The sequence below is a fragment of the Alexandromys fortis genome, unplaced genomic scaffold (genome assembly GCF_014885135.2).
Source record: "Alexandromys fortis isolate MF-2015 unplaced genomic scaffold, M_Fortis_MF-2015_v1.1 scaffold_125, whole genome shotgun sequence".
In the NCBI taxonomy this organism is placed as follows: Eukaryota; Metazoa; Chordata; class Mammalia; order Rodentia; family Cricetidae; genus Alexandromys; species Alexandromys fortis.
The window spans coordinates 4,792,996-4,817,191 of NW_026068026.1; the positions used below are offsets into that span (position 1 = coordinate 4,792,996).

General features: G+C 45.4%; 1 protein-coding gene across 3 annotated transcripts in view; it reads right to left on the reverse strand.

The window, feature by feature from the left end:
* Nucleotides 1-6,637: 6,637 nt before the first annotated feature.
* Ppm1h (protein phosphatase, Mg2+/Mn2+ dependent 1H) overlaps nucleotides 6,638-24,196 on the reverse strand; it is a 262,145-nt gene continuing 244,586 nt past the window's right edge. For all 3 annotated transcript variants that reach the window (XM_050163872.1, XM_050163873.1, XM_050163874.1), the window contains one exon: nucleotides 6,638-11,181. In XM_050163872.1, the coding sequence (XP_050019829.1) occupies nucleotides 11,034-11,181 (148 nt within the window). In that variant the 3' untranslated portion in view covers nucleotides 6,638-11,033. The remainder of the gene's footprint in view (nucleotides 11,182-24,196) is intronic.

The window sequence follows — 24,196 nt, forward strand, 5'->3', positions numbered from 1 at the left end:
GGAGGGTGACTTGATTGGGAGAGGGGAGGGAAATGGGAGGCGGTGGTGGGGAAGAGACAGAAATCTTTAATAAATAAATAAATAAATAAATTTTTAAAAAAAGAATCTGTACATGACATATTTATCCAGGGCTTTGAAAAAGCATCAACATGTTACTGGAGGTTTAAATGCTCTCAAGAATGTACCAGGCAATGTGTGCTCCCAGCTAAGACCTGAGAAGGCTCAACAGTACTGCATCTCTGGCTGCTCTCCAGGATCCACGTGACCATGGAAAGACGGCTAAGCTCCAACCGTATGCTGCTCACCACAGCATTGAATGTGTGTCCCAAATGTGATGGAAAACTTCACACATCCAAGAAATTCAGTGAATTCTATGCAGGGTACATGAGAGGGACCCATACCTTCTCAAGGTCATCAAAGTCCCTAGAGAAGAGTGACTTACCACACAGAAGACACTCTCAGTAAGGCTAACAGCAAACATTAGCCATCATGGAGACAAAGTAAAGAGATGACATTAAAAACGCTGAAAGGGAAAAAGGTCTGTTCACCAGTAATTGTACATCTAGCAAAACGCTTTCAAAAATGAAAGAGAAGCTGGGCATGAAAGAGGCTGAAGTAGGGAGATCACAAGTTCAAGACAAACCTGGATTACCCTCAAGGAAGAAAAATTAAGACATTCTCAAGTAACTGATGCATTCTTTTCTTGTAAGATTAGTTTTATAAGAATCACTAAAGGATTCAGGCTGAAAGAATACTTGATATCAACCCAAAGCACCATGAAGAAATAAATACCAGTGAAGAAAATAGTAAGGATTCTTCCATATAATTTGAGTAGTAACTGCATAAATATTAGACTGTTGATATAATTATAGAGATATACAGTTTGTATGACAATAATACAAGGAGGGAGGAGAATGGGAGTACATGTTGAAGCAAAAATTTTCACACTATTGAAATGAAGTTTCTAGTAATTAAAATTATAGTGCTTAAGTTAAGATGTTAATGGTACCCACTCCAGGCAACAACTGTGAGGATAGTTCAAGCTAGAAAAAAATACAAGGAATTTAAACGAGTATTAAAATTTATTTTAGGGGGCTGGAGAGATGGCTCAGTGGTTAAGAGCACTAGCTGCTCTTTCAGAGGTCCTGAGTTCGAGTCCCGGCAACCACATGGTGTCTCACAACCATCTGTCATGAGGTCTGGCGCCCTCCTCTGGCGTGTGGGCATACATGGAGGCAGAATGTTGTATACATAATAAATAAATAAATCTTTAAAAAAATAAAATTTATTTTATAAACAAGAAGGCAGTAATAGGAAATAAAGGAGCAAGAAAGACCTAGAAAACAAATATTGAAATGGAGTCCACTTATATGAGAGGTGACTCCAGGATCCGCACACTAAGTAGACACTCTAGAACAAACTCACATCCAAAGCTTCCAGGAAATCCTATCTCACCAGTAATTACATTAAACTTACTTGGGCTAAATTTTCCAACCAAATGTCAGAGACTAGGATGGAGATCTGGTTCAGTAGTCAAGCACACTTGTTGCTCTTTGGCTCCCACCACCCATGTGGAAGCTCACACTCATCTATAACTTCAGTTCCAGGGCATGTGATGCCCTTCTCTGACCTTGTCGGGAAAGACAAGGTAAATAGAAAATTTATCCAGTCATGGATAAAACAAACAGGTAGAAGGTTCACAAAGACACAGAAAACTTGACCAATATGCTGAGCCAAGGCTAACAAATTTCTAGAAGACTTTACACAACAATAGGAGAATACGTATCCGTCCCGTAATACACAGGGAGCCTCCTTCAGGACAGACCACACAGCAGGCCATTAATCGCCCCCAATTAGAGGGTTGAAATCATGTGCAACATGTCCTTTGGCTACAAGAGAACATAGTTATTATTCGTTTGTAGAAAGCAGGAACTTTTACCTAAGAGGAAAAGTTTTAAAAATCCACAAGTCAAGCTTATGGCACAGGACAAAATGAATTGTAAGGACGTACAGGCTTCTTTTTGCTTTATAGCTGAACTGTGGCAAACCAAGAGTTACCTCATTTGCTCCAAGTTGGAAACATTTTTTTAGAAGTGGTGGGTAGAGTACATGACTGAGGTTGTGTTCATGTTGAAGAAATATTGTAAAATTATAACTCTGGAACAATCTTAGGAATGCAAACCAGCACATTTATAAGTTACCCTCTTTATAACTCAATAAAACAAGATAAATGATTATGAATATACCTGGCTTTTCCTTAGCATTAGGCCATGAATGTCCTTTAGTGAATTTCTTCATTTACTTCACAGATGAGATTCACAAATCAATTCTTTCTGTCCAAGTCCGAGGCTTGCCTTTATAACCCATCCCCCAACACATCCTGGTTCAGACCTTCATGACAGCCTCTGAGTAAGGACAGCTGACCTGAGTATTTGTGACAGAGTCCAAATGGCCTCCCCAAATCCTAAAATATTAATAGGCCAATTACAGAAGAAGTTTGCTAGCCCGTAGCCTAATAACTAAATAACCCTTGGGTGGGCCTGGCAGATGGTATTCCAGAGAAGACGTGAAAAACATGCGGTCAGCATTTCCTTTCCGTCTGCGTAACTTTCTTCAGCACGGCCAGTCTCGCTTTACCTATAAACCCATCCACCTCTCAGAGGCCCCAGAGTAGTTCCCAGAGAAACCGCGGAATTGCTCCTTCCATAAATATTTAAGTCTATCTATGTTGTATTTTAATACGCAATACCAATGAAAATACTTATTTCTTTTGTGAGTATAGAACCAACTATACTGTTAACTTTGTTTGTTTGTTTTGTTTTTCAAGACAGGGTTTCTCTATGTAGCCCTGGCTATCCTGGAACTCATTCTGTAGGCCAGAGAAACTCAAACTGATCCACCTGCGTCTGCTTCCTGAGTGCTGTGGTTAAAGGTGTGCGCCGCCACCACCCAGAAATTTTCCTTTATTGTATGCTTGGGAGGTTGTTCAAATGTTCTCTGGCTTCTTTATAAGGTTTATAAGAACCGGAAGCTTGTTTTTTTTTTTCCAATCAGGAATATGAGTGGAGATTTCACAATTCTCCCAAAATTTCTTCCACTTTTTCTTTTTTTCTTGCTGGCCGAACACTGGGAAGTAATGAGTGATAGGAAATTGCTAAGATCATTAATGCAGCTTCTTCTGTTCTGTGCTTTAAACCAGAGATTCCTGGTCACTAAGCACACTGCTCTCCTGGGTGTGCAAAGGGCACGTGGTGACTTGGTTTGGGATGTTTCACGACTGTGGCTTTTTCTCCCACACTCGGGCCAATGGCTCTCCCAACCCAACCCTGCTCAACACCACCTTCCAGAGGGATCTATCCTCTTTTACTACATAGTGACTAGATTTGCCAGCAGGAAATTTGAATGAAGATCAAAGCAAAGGTTTGTTTTCATGCCATTTTCAGGGAAGTGTTGTTGTCCGGGTCTGCCCTCAACCTCCCACAACCTTGTCTCTGGACTCCTCGGTCCAGGCCCAGTCCATGGAAGACAGTCAAGGACACCCTTATTTTGCTCAGTGACACTCTGCATCTCTTGTGGGCAGTGTGATTGGAATCAATAAAGCAAAGGAGGTCAACCTGCTGGGAAATCCTGTGAGAAGCAAAGACAAGACACTGAAAATGCTCGGAGACTGAAAAAGCAGCTGTCTTGTCAAGACTAACAACAGAAGAAAAAAAAAAAACAACCAAAACGCCAAACTAGCGCCTTGGATCTGTAGCTCACTCTGCTTGTCATTTAATTGGAGGAACATGACAATACATTTCAAGTATTCTGTAGATTTTTAAACAATGAGAATTTTGAATAACGATTATCTTTTAAAATTACATGAAGTAGGCAGTGTGGCGCACGCCTTTAATGCCAGTACTCAGGAGGCAGAGGCTGAGGGATCTCTGTGAGTGTGAATATCACAAATCAGGCACCCAGGGAACCAGGGAGTCACTTGCAAAATCCAGCGGTGTAAAGAAGATGTTGTAAGATGCCTGGTCATAACCAGGAAGTACCCTGTTTTCTCTTCCTGGGCTCAGTGCTCTACAGTGGTCGCCATTTCCCAGGCTTGCCAATGGTCAGTCCAGCAGCAGGAAGTGGGACATAAACTCACACTCGAGGTGGATTCTTGCAGTATTCCAGCTGGGGTCTCGGGCACTATAGAAGACCTCGATAAACTGGCTCCTCCATTCCTGCAGGTGGAGGATTGTTTCCTAACTCTCAAGGGTATTTCCCCAAAGCCATTTTCTCTTTCCTCTTCCCTGCCCCTGGAGCACCTCCGAAGGTCAAATCCAAGGGCGTGGCACACACCTTTAGTCGGCAGAGGTGGCCGGACTTCTGTGAGTTCAAGGCCAGCCTGTTCTACATAGCAAGTTCCAGGTCAGCCACAGATTACAGTAACATCTTGTCTTAAAAAAAAGAATCTATGCAGCTGTTTTCAGGCCCGTTCTTCCTGAGTGAAACCTATATAACCCGTTTTCTCTCACATGCCAGGCGTACTGGTATAAGCCTGTGACCTCAGCATGCCAGGAGGACCACAATTCTCATTCTGTTACATTGCAACTTCAAGGCTCCACTAGTCCCCGTCTCAAAAAGCCAAAACCAATGTTCTTTTGTGAATCAATACAGTAGTCTCTCTTTATCCACAGTTTTGCCTTCCATAGTTGCAAGTTAACTGTGGCCTGAAAATATTAAACGTAAAATTATAGGATTAGGCAATTCATAACTTTTACTAAATTTTAAAAAGATAATTGTTGTATTTTACTCTGTTGTCTTTTTTGTGTATATGTGTCCTTGTGACATGGGCGTGTGAATATAGGCATACATGTGTGACAATGTAGGACCAGAAAGTCAACCATCACTTTCTGCTTTGGGACACGGTCTCTTCATTGTCTTTCTACTGGGTCTGACCCACAAGCTCTGGGGATTCTCCCACCTGAGCCTCTCATCTCTCTCTACGAGTGCTGCAATTGCAGATGCTCATGCTAACGGGCATGTTTTCATCCGAATTCTGAGAATCTGAATCCAGGTCCTCATGATCACGTGGCAAGCAGTTTTACCACAGACTCATCTCTCTAGCCGCCCCTCCCCTTCCCCCCTTTCGAGACAGAGTCTTGCTTTATAGTTCAGACTGGCCTAGAACTTGTGTCTTGACTTAGCCTTTTAAGTACCAGGATTGGGCAAAGAACCACCACATCCAACCCTGTAATTTGTAAACCAAACTCTTTCACACACACACACACACACACACACACACACACACACACATATACATATGCATAAGGAAGAATGTATTGTCCATAAAGTTCACTACTACGAATTTTTTCAGACATCTGATGGGATCTTGGTTAAGCATCCTCAACAGATCAACATCTTATTAACATTGGTTAGATTGCTTTTAACTTCTTGGATTTGAAAATGAAACAGAATATTCTTTGATGTTTTACTCTGCTTGGCAAAGGAACTTTGAAGTTGGCACAGCTTATAGTTTACTTTTTTTTTTTTTTGAGAGACACAGAGTTTTATGTAACCCAGGCTAGTCTTAAACTTGCCATGTAGCTGAGGATGACCTTTAACTCTTGATTGTCTCCCTCCTGAGGGCCGGCATTACAGGCATGTACCACTGTGCCTGGATTTAAGTCTTGTGAGCACTCAGGATGCTTTGATACTGGTGTGTGTGTGTGTGTTAATTCTTACTGTCTTTGGTTAAGAATATCTCTTGAGCACTCAGCCACAAACGAGACATCTATATCCTAACCCCTTCCCAAGGAACCAATGTAGAAAAGGGAGCAGAAAGATCGGGAGAACCATTGGTAAAGGGAGGACTGTACCAAAACAGTTTCTTCTGGCCATGACCAGAAAAGCCTGTAATCAAAAGTTCACAACGCTGTGGCTGCTTGAACAAGAGCAAGTCGTCAACATTCTAGCATGAGGAGAAAGGGGTCACATGGGTAGCTGATGGCTTCTGAGGGAGGGAAGAACCAGTAAGCGGCTGCCGATATATCACCCATGCTCCAGTGGATGGCCCCACACTCAGGACTATATGGGCAACACAAAGTGAACTTCTAAAAACAGAAAAGAAGGGCTGGAGCGATAGCTCAGAGTAGCTCAGAGGTTAAGAGCACTGACTGCTCTTCCAGAGGCCCAGAGTTCAATTCCCAGCACCCACATGGTGGCTCACAACCATGTGTAATGAGATCTGGCGCCCTCTTCTGGTGTGTAGACATATGTGTAGGGAGAACAGTATATACATAATAAATATTTTTTAAAAAAGGAAATGTAAATTCAGAAAAAAGAAAAAAAGACTAAGATATGTGTGTGTGTGTGTGTGTGTGTGTGTGTGTGTAGAGGCTATTGGTAGATCTGAGAGTTGGGGTGAGTATGATTAAAATATATTGTATGGAATATTAAATTGGAAAAATTACTCTTGGGACTAATTTTTCCCTCTGAAATCCTTTGTGTGAATTTACATATATATTATACATATTATACATGGTGACTCTTCCCTTTAGATTTTGAGTCTGTGCTCACATGTGACAAGCTCACATTAACCCATGATAGTTTCATATAGCTCCATTACCTGCACAGTGACTTCAAAGACAAGAGACAGAGACACTTTGCTAAAGATATCCTATATACATATTTATATATACATATATAGTATTTTATTTAAAATGTCATTGAGCATATACAGTTCTTGGGCTTTTTCCAGGGGACATTGCACCTAGGTTTCAAAACGCACAAAATAGATCCCCCTTAAACAGTCCTCACTTGGGGTTTACAAAAGGCAATGCTTCACGATCACAAAGGAGAAGGGTACATGGTTCTGAAACCGTTTTTAGGCAGATTCCTCTCAACTCACTGGACATGGAGTAGTTTTGGAAACCCAGACCATGACATACATATTCTTACAAATGATCCCTACTAGGGGCCTTCCTGGGTTTCCAAAGAAACAAAGAATATTAAGAAGCAAAATGGTAATGAAGGAGTAACTTTGCAACCCCATAAACACACACAAAATACTCCTCTAATGAGAGACGGGCAGTGGAGGACAAAGGCTCTCCATCCCCAGCACATCGCAGTTGAAAACAAGACATTTACAGCCTTATTTGGTCACTGCCTACTTGATTGCTACATGAACACAACTTCACTTAAGACACAGGAAGGAAAACTTAACGCTATTTACACAGATAACATCGTGAATTAGAAAGAGCAGTGTTCCCTCAATGGCGTTCACATCTGACAAGGGCGCGAGCAAGCCGGGCTGCTCATGCAGTGTCCTCTGAAAGCTCCAGCGTACACGCTGCCCGCATTGCCACATAGCACCCAAAGTTTGCTCAGCGAGGGGGGCTGTGGTCTCCAGGCCCTCACAATTATGAGCTCCAAACACAGAATTCTGTCCTGTGGCTAAAGGCTGCTCTACTACTAGATCTGTAGACTTTAGGGTCAGTCTGTTTGTTCCTTGCATAGACAATTTCATTGCTTTCTTCTGCAGCTGGCCCAGAAGCACTGAAATTAAAATCTTATAACCGTACAACATACACACTCTGAAAACATCAGAGATCCTGGCTCACTTAAGGAAGGGCGACACCTTCAAATCAGTGCACACAACAGCATCCGCCATTTGCTCCCTCGGAAATACAGCAGATGGGCGGATGAAGGGGGCAAGGGAGGGGAGAGAAGAAGCAGAGCTAGCATTTTAAAAATGGAAACCTTCCCAAAGGGACTCTAAACTAGTGGCCTTGGGAAACTGAAGTCCCCGGCAAAACCGCCAAGGTTTGAAGTGAAATTCGGTTCTGAAGACTCACTTTTGCCCATCAGTATCCATCTGTGGGTAGAATTCCCCTCAAGAAAGGGACTTTCAGGGAAGTGTGGCGGGAAGACACAGCTGGCTCCACACAACCCATCGAGGTAAGCTGCTAGGAATTTAAAAAATCCAACCCTCAAGTCCTCCAGAATTGAATACTGTGGAAAATAACTGAGATACTGGCTTCTCCGGCTTGTTCCGGTTAGACAGCTGCATACTTGGCCCAGCCCGATTGTCCCCCACTCCCTTTCTGCCACAAGGACAACCACTGGGTATACACAACCCCAGCAGGCCCCTTGCACATCTTTGGCTGCTGACATTTGGTGTTCGAAGAACAAAGCTTTAGTTGCCACCTAGTAAAAATGCTTCGGAGTTCACACTCTTCAGGGAGGCACCACAAGACGAAGAGCAGAGGCCGCTGAGCAAAGAGATTTAGGGTTGAAAGAGCCTTTCATTAAAGGAAGTAGCCACACAACCCCCCAGATACCCATAAAGACTTGACTAGGAAATCAAATGCCTCTCATTACACAAGGCCTCCTCTGAGGCCGTCAGGGCAAGCAGGTCTGGCTATAAGTTTCTATACATGGTTTCTAAACACAGAAATACATTTTGCAGAATTCTGCTGAGTGTGTTGTCTTTTGACCTTTCCAGGAATGCTCCAAGGGCCAACCTGTTACAGAGACTGTTACTGTTTGGGGACAGGGTGACTAGGAGCCCGGGCGAACAATGAGGCCCAAACAGAGCTAGCTCAATGCACAGAGCAATATCAGTGCTGGATAGGTCTGCCATGGGCAGACAGATCACGTTCCCCGCTTCTGATTTATTCCCCTTGTTTCTAGTCTTCTTCCCTCCCCGCAACACAAACAGGGCTTTAGCTTGAGACTAAAATCCTCCCACCCACAGGGTCTCATGAAGAGAATTTCTAACTAAAATCAGCATGACCCTAGGCTTTAGGAGAATGTGAGTTTGGGTTTTCCAGGTTTTGTTTTGTTTTCCTGAGATGTGCCTTGGCAGCCACTGAACTAAGGGAATGTTGTCACAACACCTATGAGGTGTTTTCATACTCAAATTCTGACTCTGGTCACCCGAATAGGACTGGAGAAGGTCAAGGACCCAGGGAGAAGTCCAGAAAAGCAAAAATATGAAGGCATTGGGAAGGCAGGAATAATTCCAAAGATGGTGGCTTGGCTCCTCCAGACGTCAAGACTTTTTTGTTTTCCCATGGGCTCATGGCTTTGAGAACTGGGAATGTGGGAAGAGGACCACGGTGCCGAAACATGCCCGGACAGTTTTCCACAGCATCATATTCTGACAGAGAAGCAAGTGGTTGCCACAAACCACTCCCCACAGAGATGTCTGGGGTGGTAAAGACTTCTTGAAGGAGGAGGGGTGCACAACCAGATGAAGATGTTCCTGCCATGGCAGCAGCTCACATTTCTCAGGCAACGAGTTGGCGTACACGCGCTCGCGCGCACACACACACACACACACACACACACACACACACAGTATGTTACCTGCTGGAGTGGGGTACTGGTTCTACACAGTGTGGCGACTTTGTTCCTGAGGAGGAAGGCACCAGGCCTTTCCTAAGAAGATATCTACAATTCTAGGAATGCGGATGACTTACCAGCCTGGAGGATTTTCTCCTTTGTCTCCTCTGGGAAGGAATTCTCTTAAACACAAGACCCGGAACTGCCTCGCAAGCATTTTAGGGAAATTATAGCACTGTTTTATTTGTTTGTTTTTCTTTCTTGGGTTGGAAGAGTGTCTGAATCACACCAAGTTGATGATATCCTGGAAGACTGTAAGAACAGGGCTAAGCAATCAGATGTTGATGTGAGGGTCCCTGGGCAGAGCAGCAATCTGCTCAAGAAGACGGGCGATTCTTAAGTTGAACTTTGCTGTCCTTCCAGCAAGGAGCAGGAGGCAGAGTCTACCCGACATGTGCGCTGCTGCTATCCTTGTGAAGCACACGCAGAGGTGAAGGTGGATGTAAGGTGGGAGGAGGGGTCTCGGCTCTTAGGATTCTACGGCATGAATCCCTTGAGGGACAGGGAGGGAAGCAAGAACATGACTAGCCCCAATTCAAATTCGTTTTTATTCAAGTGTCATCCCATGTACCCTTGAGCAAAGGTGACAGGCGTGACTGCCTGGCGGAACTGTGATGCTCACACTTCCTGTGGAGTGGGCTGGAGAGCAGTCAGAGACCTAGGAAGCCTGAATCCCACACTCTTTCCTCCCACGCTGCTGTACTGGATGCTGCTTCCTATGTGTCTCCAGGACACAGAAGGGGGGAGAGTACCCACCTAGTCCAGAAGTAAAAAACCAACCTCTCTTTCAGAGCAGAATCTCAAGATGCACAGAGGGACCTTCAAAAGAACAGGGTCTGTGGGGCCAGTCAATCGCCCACAGGTTAAATCAAAGATTGATTTGGTGAGAAAACAGAACTCAGTGGTAAATGTCATAATACAAAGACAGTCTGTCAAATGGGTCATTGCTCTGGACAACTGAACCTGTGTATGGGACACAGAACATGGGACGAGTCAGATCAGACTGGGCTGATATGGAACCTGCCCAGCAATGAACTGGGAAAGTCCCAGTAGAGAGAAATGAGGAAGATTCAAGGAATGTCAAGAAGAGACAAAAACAAAAACCTTCACCTCACCCCATCATTTCCACAGAGACTCTAGAGAAACGGAGGGAGACGGAGAGAAGAAGGGATGAGACAGAACAAGGCAGAATCCCTGAAGTCGCTGGAGATGGGTGCTCACGTTTTCTGAGGCATGGTCCCCAACTTTTCAATGTGGCTCTTCACCTGGAGGGAGGCTGGCAGCTTGACAGACTGAGGAGTCGTCTGTTAGTTACACCTGAAAAGGCCGCCCTGCTATTCTAGATAAAATAAATAAATTTATGCCTGTGCCCCAAACAGGGGCCCTACAATAGAAACTAAGAGAAACATAACACCCAGTCGCAGACTGTGTGTTTTGCTCTTGTTCAGTGTCCAGACCTGGCATTAAAGAAGAATGGAAACCTAAGGGTCACCTTGAAAGCAAAGCCACAGGCCTCCTGGCAGCAAATTCCCCATCTGGGCTGGGAAGAAATTGCATCACCTGGAATCCAGCCCAGGCACTCCCCAGTTCCACCCTGCTCAGAGGCATCCCAGTTTTCTTTCTGTCTGCCCTCCCAGTCCCCTGGGTCCCTTTCATGACAGTTTGTTTCCATGTATTAAAGGAATGACGTATACAGAAATGTCGTCTCCCGAGCCCAGCCGGTCATTTGATATCCGCCATCCTCTATCCTTCAGAACGCCTCGGGCGCGCATCACCAGGTCCTGAGCCGCCAGTGTGTACCTGTGGGGTGGGGATGGGGGGGGGAGCAGGAATGAGACAGTCAGAACAGCATCAACAGACACCAGGCCTGGGAAGGCTGGGAAGGAAGCATCACTACGGCCATACATTTCCCATCTACCTTTAAAACTAAAACTAAAACAACAACAACAAAAGGCTAAGTAGAAGCATCTTCTCCCCAAATATGGGAGGGAGGCCTGATGTATTTTTAGCGAACAACATTAAATGGTCTCCTACATTATCCCACGGCTCAGCCACTCCAGATGTTATTTATTGCGATGGATCCAAGAGACTCCTAGTTTGGTGTTCTTATATCTTAATAAAGATCCACCCAGGCCCAGTTTTCCATGACGAGCAGTCTTTGGCCAAATAAGCACATGAGAAACAAAAACAAAACAAAACGCAGGAACTCCTGTCTTCGAGGTGTTTATTTTTAAGGCCATCTTCCTTTTGTATCAAAGGAGAGTAGCTTAGTTTCCATTCATGGCTGTGGTAAACCTTTTGGAATATAAAGTTCAAAAATTTAAAGAATTTAAAGAGACTACGTGGGGTATAACAAGAAGGTGAAGGGTGGGTGGTGGGTGCAAGTGGTTGGTAGAGCCTCAGGGGGATGACTGTCTATGTGTTTATCACTACGATGTTTTCCTGTAGTTCCTGGACGGGCAGTGAAGGATCATTCAAGAATTTGAAAAGATAATTGCTCACTGAGATCTCAACTGTAAACTGAAAGAAGATGATGCTAACCTAGCACACGGGCTAACACCCAGAGACGAAAGTGTGACATGGACGGGAGTTTGTGGGCACGGGCTTCTGTCAACTGCGAGGCATAGGCATGAACTAAAACACTGGCCGTTCCTACTCAGTATTGATCAGGGCCGAGTCTCAGTTGAGAGACTTCAAAGAGTCTGGCAGGGCTGGATTTAGTGTGCAATGGATTACGTCTAAGCCTTTGCCAGGAAACACAGGTGAGTCATCTTTTCTTCCTTCTGATTTCACGTTCACCAAATAACCAGCTGATAACGGTCTGCCCCCTGTGTAGGCCTGCCTACCAGGAAAGAATATGCTACTTTTTGTGCTTTGAAAGAAACAGTCAGCTGTATTTCTCTGTATAAATGGCAACTGGCATTTTGGTTTAAAGATCAATTTTGTCAAGCTTGGGGAAGGTGAGTCCAACTCTGATAATGAGTCTGTTATTTGTATCATGATTAAATCATGTTTGGAACCTAAACAGCTAAGAGGCAGATTCTGATAAATCACCGGGAAAATAAATGTCACCGCACGTACGGCCTCTTGGAAGCCCAACAATGGGGCTTTTTACAAGGCGCTCGTGACCTTTCGCTGCTCGGAGCTGAGGTGCGTTACCTTTGGGATCTCGGGATAGATGCCCTTGTGTTCTCTAAACCTCTGAAGAATGTACGCACTCTGGTTAAAACAGACTTGATTTTTTAAGAACAAGGATTTTAGCAAATGATCAGGGCTGGGAGCATTCCAAGCTCTACAGCCTTGAAGAATTCAGTCTATTCATGCAGCCCAGGTGGCCAGCAGAGTGTGACACACATTGTAATGAATGCAAAATGAATGCCGCCTCCGAGTGGGCAGATAGTGGGTAGGTTGGAGAGACACCTTTTTCTAACTATACTGAGAGAATTACTGGCTTGACATGGAAGTCTGTTAGACATGAGGAAACATGCAAGCAGTTAGTCCTAACTAAGGAGTCTGTCTCCTCTTGTGGTCAAGAAATAAGAGGGGCTGCAGAGATGGCCCAGAGAGCAGTTAAGAGCACTGGCTGCTCTTGAGGAGGGCTGTGCTTCAGTTCCCAGGACCCACACGGTGGTTCAAACCATGTAAAATTCCAGTTCCAGTGGGTCTGATGCCCTCTTTTGACTTTCATGGGCACCAGGCAGGCATATGGTGCACAAACATTTATACAGCCAAAGCACCCATGCACACACAAATAAAATAAATATTTTTTAAAAATAGTCACCTTAGACTAAAGAACTACATGAACACCCAAGTCCCACATTCTACACATTCACGACAGCCTCGGGGTATGCCTGAGCTTATTCTTAGTTGTATGTAATATTGTACATGTAAAACATAACCATGAGGTTAGCAACAATGTTGCCAACATTAGGGTGATGGTTATCATGTCTAGACCTTAACTTTGGAGACTCAGAAACATCACTGACACCAGCAGTGATGGCACACACCTTTAATCCCGGTACTCAGGAGGCAGAGGCAGGTTGATCTCTGACTTTTAATTTAGCCTAATCTACAGAGAAGTTCCAGGACAGCCAAAAACTCAAAAAAAAAAAAAAAAAAAAAGAAAAAATTCATGGTGAACTGTGGGAAAATGTGGCTGACAAGAAGACATGTTTTAAAAAGTCAGAAAAAGAAGCTCTAACAAGCCCAGACAGAGTTCTTGATGGCTGTCTGCTCACGAGGCAAACAGGCCTGAGCAGGGCTGGCCGTCATGAGAAACGGCTAGGGGACCAGAAAGAGATGAGTCAGGGAATTCAGGCAAGAGAGCAGCCCCACACTCTGCCTCTGGTTTTTCACTGTGTTAGTTTGTGGGGACAGGATTTTGCCCTACAGGCCAGGTTGTCTTTGAACTCGCAATTGTATTGCCTCGGCCTCTGAGGTCCTGAGATCACAGGCATGAACCATCTTGCCTGGCCTCCCCAGTATTTTCAAACCAGAGTTAGCTTCGCCATTATTTTCTTGATTCTGTACACACACACACACACACACACGCGCACACACACACACACACACACGAGAACTTCATACATGTATACAGCAGGACTTTTTAAAGTTGAGTCCTGGGTCACCTGGAGACAATGGCCTCATCCAATGAGGTTTTAGTTTTAAAATACAGCTGAAAGATAAATTCTTTGGGATATCACTATCTATCCATTTCTCCTGAAGTTTTGATTGTGAGCCTAGTTTTTAATGAACCATCTCTCCAGCCCTTCCCTCAGGTTTTAAGCTTTATTTCAGAGAAACCGTCTAACCCAGGCTGAACTGGAAGATGACCGGAACTTCTGATTCTCCTGCCTCTACCTCCAGAGTCCTAGGGTCCTGTGTACCACTGTGTCCAGTTTTATGGGGTCTTTGAGATTGAAGTTAGGGCTTTGTCTATGCTAGGTAAGTATTCTGCCAACCAATCTAAAGCCCCAGATTCTGAACTTCCTGGTACACAAATCCACTCTTGTTCCTCCAATTTCTTTCCTTTCCTTTCGTTCCCCCAGCAGGAGGTGCTGTACCCTCCCTACCTGTCCTCTGACAGCCCAATCCCAGGGCTCATCCCCTCCAACATCCTGCAACTGTGTTCTCTAACCGTGTAATCGCCTTTTGAACGTCCTCCTTCTCCTGGCACCCAGGCGTGATACTTCCCTAGCACACAGCACCTGTTCTCCCTGACGCTCTTAATTTTCTTCATAGGCCCCAATCAGGACTTAGGAAGAACTCGATAAACGTTCATCTGTTTTAGCTTCCAAGGAGTCGCTCCCTCATCAATCATCGAAGCAAGAAATCACAGTTGCCACCTTCTCCCCTTGATAGCATTCAATTCTAAAGCTTACAGAGCAGAATAGGGCTTCTAAATCTCATTGTTTTAAGAGTATTATTTCTCCAATGGGGCCTGGCTAATAAAATACGCCCAACTGTATCGTCATGAAGAGTCGCACTTATGATGACACTGGTGTATCTGGCCTTTACTTTCTCTAGAACATAGACACGCACACATGTACAAAGACTTGTTCTGGGTTTTCCATTCATTTCCTTTTCTGCTTATGTTCTCCCACATTAACGCTTTTGAACACGGACACCCCACAGACGGGTGATACTTGAGATATTATTTACTTCTGTCCATTTGGCAAGCCTACTCAATTTTTAATACACAATTCACTATTTCTGCCTTATTCCTAAAGAAACTAAAATGGCATTAGAACCCTTCCCTTCACCATCCATGTAGCGGTGTACTATTGTAGTCTGCCTTGGCTTTAAGCCTCTAGTGGTCACCATTATCATTTACTATTTGGGCATGGAAGGGAACCAACGCTCATACAAACGTCTTTGCTTGTCTCAGGCCATTTTCACCCTGAGTGGTTTTTTGTTTCCTGCTATAGAAGGACATTAAGATAAGTCCTTTAGCAATGCTCCAGGGATGAGCGTACACAGCTTGGAACAATGAAAATCTTGATTTAACTTAAGAGTAATAACTCTTGAAGGTGCAGTATTAGAGACTGTTATTGTGACTCAAGTGTTATGTGTGTGTGTGTGCATGTGTGCACATACACGTGTGCATGTGCATCAGAAAAGGGTGTCGAGTCCCCTGGAGCTGGAGTTTCATGTTCATAAGTCACCTGATACGGTTCTAAGAACCAAACTCTGGTCCTCTGCAAAAGTACTTTAGTTCATGAATATCTTATTTGTTTATGTGTGTATGAGCATGCCGCAGCATGCATGTGGAACACTCTGTAGAGTCTGTTCTCTCCTTCCAGCCCGTGGGTGGGCTCCAGGGGTCACCTAGGTTCATCAGGCTCGGTGGCAAGCACCCTCACAGGATAAGCCATCTCCGGCCCTGAGGTTTTTAGGTAATTTCCTGGCCACTGCACCTTCCAGAGGTAGCCTGCACTTGTTCTTACGTGACGGTCTTCTCTCCTTTGATTGTTTCTTCAGAAGTTCACCACTCAGTCCATTCAGGGAGCAACTCCATCATAGTGATGGCTTCTCCGGTTCTTTCCCAAATCCACTGCCTGACTCTACATTTGCAGGTTTATTTCCTTTCAAACCATCCTATTGCATCCAGGTTTTCTCTGGGGGTGGCTGAGTAGTGGGGTTTCAATCACATCTTTATGATTTTCTCCATGTGTGGGTTTTATTTTTATTTTTTTATTTTTCAAGACAGCGTTTCTCTGTAGCTTTGAAGCCTGCCCTAAAACTAGCTCTTGTAGCCCAGGCTGGACTCGAACTCACAGAGATCTGCCTGCTTCTGCCTCCCAAGTGCTGGGATTAAAGGTGTGTGTCACTACCGCCTGGCTCCATGTGTGTTTTAAAGCAAGGCACAAGTTTTTCTTCTGAAATCAGTTGTTGACTGTTGTGCCCAGGGTTAGCTAGAGATGTAAAACTATCTTTGGTGTGTGTGTGGGGGGGGATGCTATGGATTTTCCCCAGTGATTCACACATTTATGCTAATTTGGGGGCTTAGGATCCCTACGTCAGAGTAGTAGTATGAAGGCTGACTTCACATCTGTCCTGTGTCTTAGGCCTACCTAGCTATTTCTTCCTTAACTTAGAACCTTAATTTTGTCAGGTATCTGCCCTTAGTACCCATGTTCTTCTGGGAGGAGCAGGCTCTAACCTGAGGGAGAAAAGTAGGGAACATCCCGGGACTTCTGGGCCCCACCCCATTCCGAGGAGTTGAGATTCATTCCGAGCATGGCTTCTCAGCTGCAGCAGTGTGTGTGTGTGTGTGTGTGTGTATGTGTGTGTGTGTGACAACCTCCCCATCAGACAGCTCTCTGTAGGACACGGCATCCTACAAGTGAGCCATGAACCTGAGCTTTCTGGACAGCTTCCTGGCAGGCCTTTTATGGGATGGGAAACTCGAGCTAGAAGGAAAGTCAGCTGTGAGGCCCTTGTATGGAAGCTTTCCTCACAGACTGAGCTCAGCTCTTGGAGAAGGCGTTTTTTTTTTTTTTTTTTTTTTTTTTTTGGTTGCAGTTGCCAGAGCGGGCCAAGCTGGTGGACACCGCATTCAAAAGTCAATTTGTTCCGAGCATGGAGCCAGTCCAAGGCTGCTTTTCATCGAGACTAGCATACAAAGAAATCCTCCCCCCCAGCTACCTTCGCTCCTGGTTTGTTTTCCAAGCTCTACCTTCCCAGAGATGCCCGGGCTGGCGACAATGAAAGAAGACGCTTCTTGTGGCCACGAAGCAGGAGGACACTAAGAACTCGCATTGAACACAAGGACATATACGTGCCACAGACTGAGGGACATGTCCTGGACATGAAACAAACACAAAACACACAGCCCAGAAGCGAAGGACAGGACAGGGGGTGAATTGTGGGTGCCTGGGACCTGGCTGGTTGAGGCGGCTGGCAATTCTGGAAGCTGGATGGGGAACAGCTATCATTACCAGTGCCTTCCTCACAAATGCTTGCCCAGGCAGCACCAGGGAACTAGGGTCATTGGAAATGCTCACTCTCTCCAAGGCCAAGGATCTCCCTAGGAGATGAGTTTTGAATTTTAAGATTGTTTTTTTCTTCCCTGCCCTAAGCTTTCAGTATTGATCAACAAAGTTCTGCAGAAAAAAAAAAAAAAAGACTGTCAGGGAAGAACTGGAGTTTGGAAAATTCACAAGGCAGAAATGGGAAGCAGGGATGGAGGGTGGGAATGGAGGGGTGGAGGAAGCTGGGGAAGGGGGTGGGGAAGGACAGCAGGGACAGTAGAGAAACACAGGCTACAACTATGGGAAGGCTGAAGCTCTTCTGTAACCACCGAGGGGGGCGCAATAAACTCTGCTGTTTTGCAATTCAGTCACCTATTCAGTGATCCAGACAAGAGGTTCAGTGGTTATAGACCACTAAGATTTCATCTTTGCTTTCACACCACCCAAATGGATGGCTCTGGAAAAGTTTCTTAGCTTCTAGGGCCCCTCTTTTTTCCTCGCCTGTAAGTCTGGAGTAGTCAAACTGTAAATCTCAAGGCTTCTGCAGAGAAAAGATTTTCTGCCTTTTAAGCATCCAATATGGCGGCCGGCACATGGCCAGAGATCATGAAGGGTGAACTGTCCCTTCCCTCACGAGACTTCAAATGCTGTCTCCTTCCCACAAGCTTTTGCCTTAAGTCATTTACCTCTTACAGAGGCCGTTTCCCACGAGGTCACATTGGCATCAGTATGGGACTGTCAAAAATAAGTCAACTTCAGGCTTCAAGCTGTCCTTACAGCCATTAGCAGCTATTGCTGGGTGGGAACTGCTAGTCATTTGGACGGTGCAGAAAGGGTCCTCTAAGAGGGAGGGTAGGTGGGTAAAAGGGGTCCAAATATTTGCGTATAAAAGGCAACCTCCATCTGCTGGCCCACACCCCCTCAACAATACAATGTAATGGGAAGGGAGGAGGAGCCCTCTTGGCATTCTGAGCAGGTCTCTGAGATTTAAGAGGGAGAAAACTCCCCAGCTTTGGGACACTGGCAGGGTCTGTGGTGATGAGTAGAGGGGGCCTTTGTTGTGCTTAGAAAGTAGTAATTTGTTTTGAGAGGAGACACATATATTAGGTGAACCCATGGGAGGTGGATCACCCCTCAAAACCAAGATGAAGCCCATGAAGCTAGCTACTCATGGTTTTCTGACACTAGTTTAGGCCAAGAACCTGAGATACTAAAACAAGGCATCAGGCTGGAGAGTACGCCCCACCCCGTGGGAAGAGCGAGGATCCCCTGCCCCCTGCTACCCACTGCCAGGTTTTGTCTGCTTCTCAGTGCCCTGGCAGTGACTGGGCTCCTTGGTTTCTTCAGCAATGAATGTTTATTTTAGTCCAGTTCCCAAACAGCAGCATTTCAATACGAGGAGGAATAATAACCCAGCTCCTTCGCCATCCTCCCAGGCCAGCTCTTTGGAAGTCCCTGATGCATAGCTGAGAGCTCACACAGCTTTCTCTGCCAGCCCCGGCAACAGCAGAGAAGGAGTGACTGCTGCAGCCAGGGAGGGGCTCAGGCTGCCTTCCAGCTTCCCACGGATCTGAATAGGCTAAACAGCGCACAAGGGACAGCAGTGCAGATTTTGATCTAGTCTCCAAACACCAGGTCAAACACTCAGGAATTTGTCCCAAAAACCTGCAAGCGATAAGTTGGGGAGGGGGAGAACGGGGAAGGGGGTGTCCTTCCTCTCTGCATTTGAGGCATAGTTTCTGGAAAGCATATGGTGTTGCTGAGGAACTTAGTTCAACTAAGTTACAGAAAAAATTCAGAGAGAGAGAGGTTTTGTCTTTTGCCAAAATAAATTAGATTATTACCAGGGTAATACAAACTGGCATTTAATACCGCCATTAAGGCTGTGGGCTGTCAGTGGGGTGTTTGACCTTTCTCCTCCCCATTCCTTCTCAAAGCCCAGGGCTAATGAGAGGGCAGAAGGGGAGAACACCCTTACCAGTAACAAGTCTCACGCTTGAGGGAGAGGGATTTTGGTACGTTGGTATTTAACGACTCCTTTAGACTCTTGACAGGGCTGGGCAGGCAGCTCTATGTACTTAGCGTGTGCTGGGGCTTATATCTGCATAGAGTACACATATCTCCTTGTGGCACGGCAGGGGCAACAGGGAGCTATTAGGAGGTAAGAGAGAAAATCTAAGGCTTCTATAGAGGGGTTCTGGGAAATAACGAGCTGGCAAAGCCCTGTGAAGATCTGCTTCAGCACTCGAAGCGTGAGTCCAGGACCTGTTTTCACGTCGGTTCTCATTTTTCTTGCCTTTGCCTGCCCAGCTCCCTTTCAGTAATAGTAACAATTTATCCCCTCTGACAAAACATTAATCACAGATAGTTCAGACAGTTGCTCCCACTTTGAATAATTTCCCCTGGGAGACTCACCAGTGAACCTCTAGCTTCGCAGAGGGGATGAGGGTCAGTCCTCCTGTTTTACCTCAGAGGTGTCTCTGAGTCACATGACTTGAGTCTGGCTAGAGTTAGGGGAACAAGGGTTTGGTGTAGCCCAACCCCTGTGAACTTCAACAACCTCTCTCTAGAATATTCACCTGAGGCGCTTCCTATGTGACCCCACAGAAGAGTCAAGGAGCTGCCGGCTCCACAGGACTTCAGGACAAACACCAATAAAATGAAAGAAAGACCAAAGCATACTGCACTCACATTCTGGGTCCTCTATAAAGCTGCCTTTGAATTTTCTGGTTCTTTTGTGGAGACAGTTCAAAGAGAAGAAAAGCTGGGGTTTATCAGATCACTGGGCCACGGGTAACCTCCCTGCCTTGCCCGAGAGGAAGGTGTGAAGGTCATGAGTATGTTAACTGGTCTTTACGTTAATCAACTCATCCCTCACAAAGTGAGGGAGACAGTGCGATTTTATATTCCTCTTTTGGGGGAGGACTTCATCAAGGGAAGATAACGCTGGGCGTTCGTTGAGAGCTGCCGTCATCAGGAAGCAAAAGAAAAATGAAAGAGAGAAAAACCACACACAACATAAACAAGAACCCCCAAACTCCTGCCTAGTCAACGTGGAGCTCTGCTTCTTTCTCTTGGCTTCCTTTCCAGATAACACTAGGGAAACCTGGTTCATGTCTCAGGGCGAGACAGGTCTACAGAGAGTATCAGACTCAGAAACATGTTCTTTTTCCTTGGGTTGCTTCCTCTCTGGTCCCCCAGGTTTCCCACACTAGGGGTGCATTATTCCTTTGTCATTTTCAGTCAAACAATAGGCAAGGGCCATCTGACCTGAGGGTCAGCCCCCCTCTGGCTCAGGCACAGTCACTATCTGCTTCCCCCCACATCAGGATTCCATAAGCAAACCTGGGGTCCTGGGCCACATTCACAGAGAAAGGAATGGAAAGGTGAATAGGGCCTCTGGAACTGCGGGCTTCTCCTCATCTCAGAGTTACAGCCTGGCTAAGACTTTTTAGGGCATCTTCCACTTGAATTTCCATTTTACAGCTTCTACAGCTCCCAGCAGAGAGAGTGCCTGAGCATTCAGAGTTCATGAGCCTCTCAAGGAGACAGGCTAAGGCTGGGGTCCTCCTGCCAAATTATACAGCTCACGTAGAACAACGCCACACACATGAAAGAGAGGAGAATGCCACTTCACCTAATTCCAGAGCTTGAAACAAATGAAGTCTCCTTGATCTCCCAGTACGGCTTCCATTACTAGGGTACACACAGGGTGCACGAAGCAATCCAAACGCTGTTACTCAGCCATTTTCCTGATCGTCTTCATAATGAACAAATCACACAAGTTCTGTTTTATTACCGCAGGCTCCCCTTTCTTACAAAGCATGTGTGTAATTCAGAAAGCCCAGAGATGATCCGGTTGTTCTCACACCTTGTCTGATGACACGTTCCAGGCTAGCACAACCAGCCACACCGGAGTGCAGGGGGCCCGTGCCCCATCTCCAAACTCACCACTCTGCTGCCTGCCTCAGGCCAATAATTAATTCTTCAGATTTTAAACATCCATTGTTCCAGGCTAACTTCTCTTTTTAGTTACTCAAGTGGCAAGTTCTGGAAGCTCACTTCAGACTGTGAGAGGGCAGGAGAGGAGTCTGTTTTACCTCAGATTCTTTCCCAGTATTATAACCAACCTTGGCCCTCAGAACAAGCCCTTTGGAGTACTGGCCAAGTGAATGAGACTCTCAATGGGAGATATCCTATAACGTAGAAAAGTTTTAGACATTGCCGCCTGTATTCTGTTAAAAATGAACCAGTTTCTTATTTTTTCTTATTTGGTAGCTCGGGCTGGCCTCAAACTTGCATGGATGACCCTGAGCTACCAATCTTCCTGATTGGTATCCTAGAATGTTAGGACAGAAGGTGGACCCCCTGACATGCCTGGGTTATGGGGTGCTGAGGCCGCATTCTAACTAGCTACCCCTAGCTCTTCTAGCCATGCTCTTCTTGAAAATTCAGTTTCACCCATTGATCCCCCCCCCCCCCCCCCCCGCCAGGCTTTGACTTGCCATTCTTGAGAGTCAAACTAAAAAAAAACAAAAATAAAATCAAGAACCAAACCAAACCAAAACCATTTTTTTTTTAAATTGCTGTCTCTGCAAGCTCTTCTATACGTAGGCACCCACTCTGACTGGGCACAAACGTACCGTCTGTAGGTTTTAACTCCGTGGCGGGCACATTTGTTGCCATGGAGACAGAGGGGCTAGTAAATAAAACAAGGGGGGGGGAATGTGAAAAGCGCCAAGGGCCCCGTAAGTCCTAACTTGTAGCTGGCTTTACGGAGCAGGAAAGACTGCCATGCTAACAAGGAGGGGACAGACCGTGAATGAAAACTAGAACCGCAGATGAGGAAGAACAAAGCAGGAGCCAAGGGAAGAACTGTTAGCTAAGCCCAGCACCACCTCTGCACCCGAGCACAACTGTACCAACCAATTCTAGGAGGAAAAGTGTCCCACCAATCAGCTCCCAAATCAGGACACTGAGACTTGTTTAGTTTTGAATGCTCGGCCTAGCTTATCTTATCTTATCTTAGCTTAGTTTAGGCTAGCTCTTTTGACTTAACCTGTTTCTCTTTCTCTACCTTTTCTCCTTGGGGCTTTTCACTTTTCTTTCTGTCTATTTAACTTTCACTGCTTCTCATTGTCTGGTGCTGCCTGGCTTCTTGCCTTGGGCATGTTTCTCCCCACCCACCATGGCTCTCCTCAGTCTCTTCTCTTGCTTTCTCCCCCAGCTTAGAGTTCTCCTACCCGCCAGCCCTGCCTATCCTTTACTGCCTAGCTATTGGCTGTTCAGCTCTTTACTAGACCAATCAGGTGCCCTTAGGCAGGCAAGGCAGAACAGATGCAGCCCATCCTTACATCATTAAACAAAAGGCAGCACAAACAAAAGCAATGCACCTTTACATAGTTTAAGTAATATTCCACAGCATAAACAAGTGTAGCACATCTTTGCCTAGTTAAAATAATATTCCACAACAAGCATCCTCCTGCATCTGTTCCCATAGGGCTGGGATGACAGGCACACACCAACACACCACGCTGTTCTTTTTTTTTTTTTTCACGCTGTTCTTTAGACTGAACTCAGGCTTCATTTGTGCCAGGCAAGCATTCTACCAATAAAACTATATCCCCAGCTTGCGTGTTTTATTGGTCTATAAGAGTCCTGCATACAGAATGGATAAAAATCCCTCTTAGGTTGAACAAGGTACATACATCTTCCCTTGTCTCACAGCTTACCATTTGGCTATTTCTGTCTTCTGAAGAAAAGTTTGTGATTGCTAATGTAGTGACATTGACTACATTAAAAAAGGACTCATTTGTTTTATGTTTAGGTGTGTGCACAAGTGTCTACATCATGTGTGTGCACATGCCCTCGGAGGACAGAGGAGCCTGAGGGCAAGAGAAGGCACCGGATTTTCCCGGAGCTGGAGTTACAGGTTATAAACTACTGATGTAGATGTTTGGAACTGAACCCGGGTCCTCTGGAAGCAGCAGGTGCTCCTAAGCGCTGAACCATCTCCCCAGACCCTTATTGATCTGAACAAAACCAAACAAAAACCCACTTGTGTTTTGTAAGAAATTCTTCCCAACTCCAAGGCCACAGGATGATCTCCTATGCTGTTTTCTACAAGTTTTAATTTATTTTTATTTTTGCTTTTTAGATGTCCCACTCTACCTAGGCTTATTATTAGCTCATTTACTGATTGATTTTTTTCAGATAAGGGGAAATTTTAACTTTTCCTATTGTGTTAATTAGACTTAGTTTTATCTTACTATCAAGCAGGGCAGGACTTTGATCAGCCTAAATAAATGTTAGAGGGCGCAGGCGGCAGCAGACAGGAGCAGGAGGCGGCAGATGGCGGGGACCAGCGCACAACACCGAGAGCAGATCGTCCCACTACAATTAAAGCAAAGAGGTAGGCCTTTGGTTGTCGAGGACCCTGGCAAACAGGGAGCCTGTTCCTGTTCCTGAAGACCCTTCTGAGGGGCAAGAGGGAACTTGGCCCCTGGTAGGAGCCAGGAAACAGAGCAACAGCATTTTGTAAGAGGAGCCCCTGGCCAACAGGGAAACCTGATCCGGTTTTAAAAGACCCATTAGATAGCTTCGATAGGAGGAGATGGGATTCACCCAATAATCTGAAAAACAACATGAAAACACCAGAAATCAAAACACAGAATATACAGGTTAAAGAAAGAATATTAAGAGATGCAAAGGAAAAAGGCCAAGTAACTTATAAAGGTAAACCGATCAGACTTACACCTGACTTCTCTATGGAAACCATGAAAGCCAGAAGGTCCTGGATAGAGGTACTGCAGAAGCTAAGAGACCATGGATGCAAACCCAAA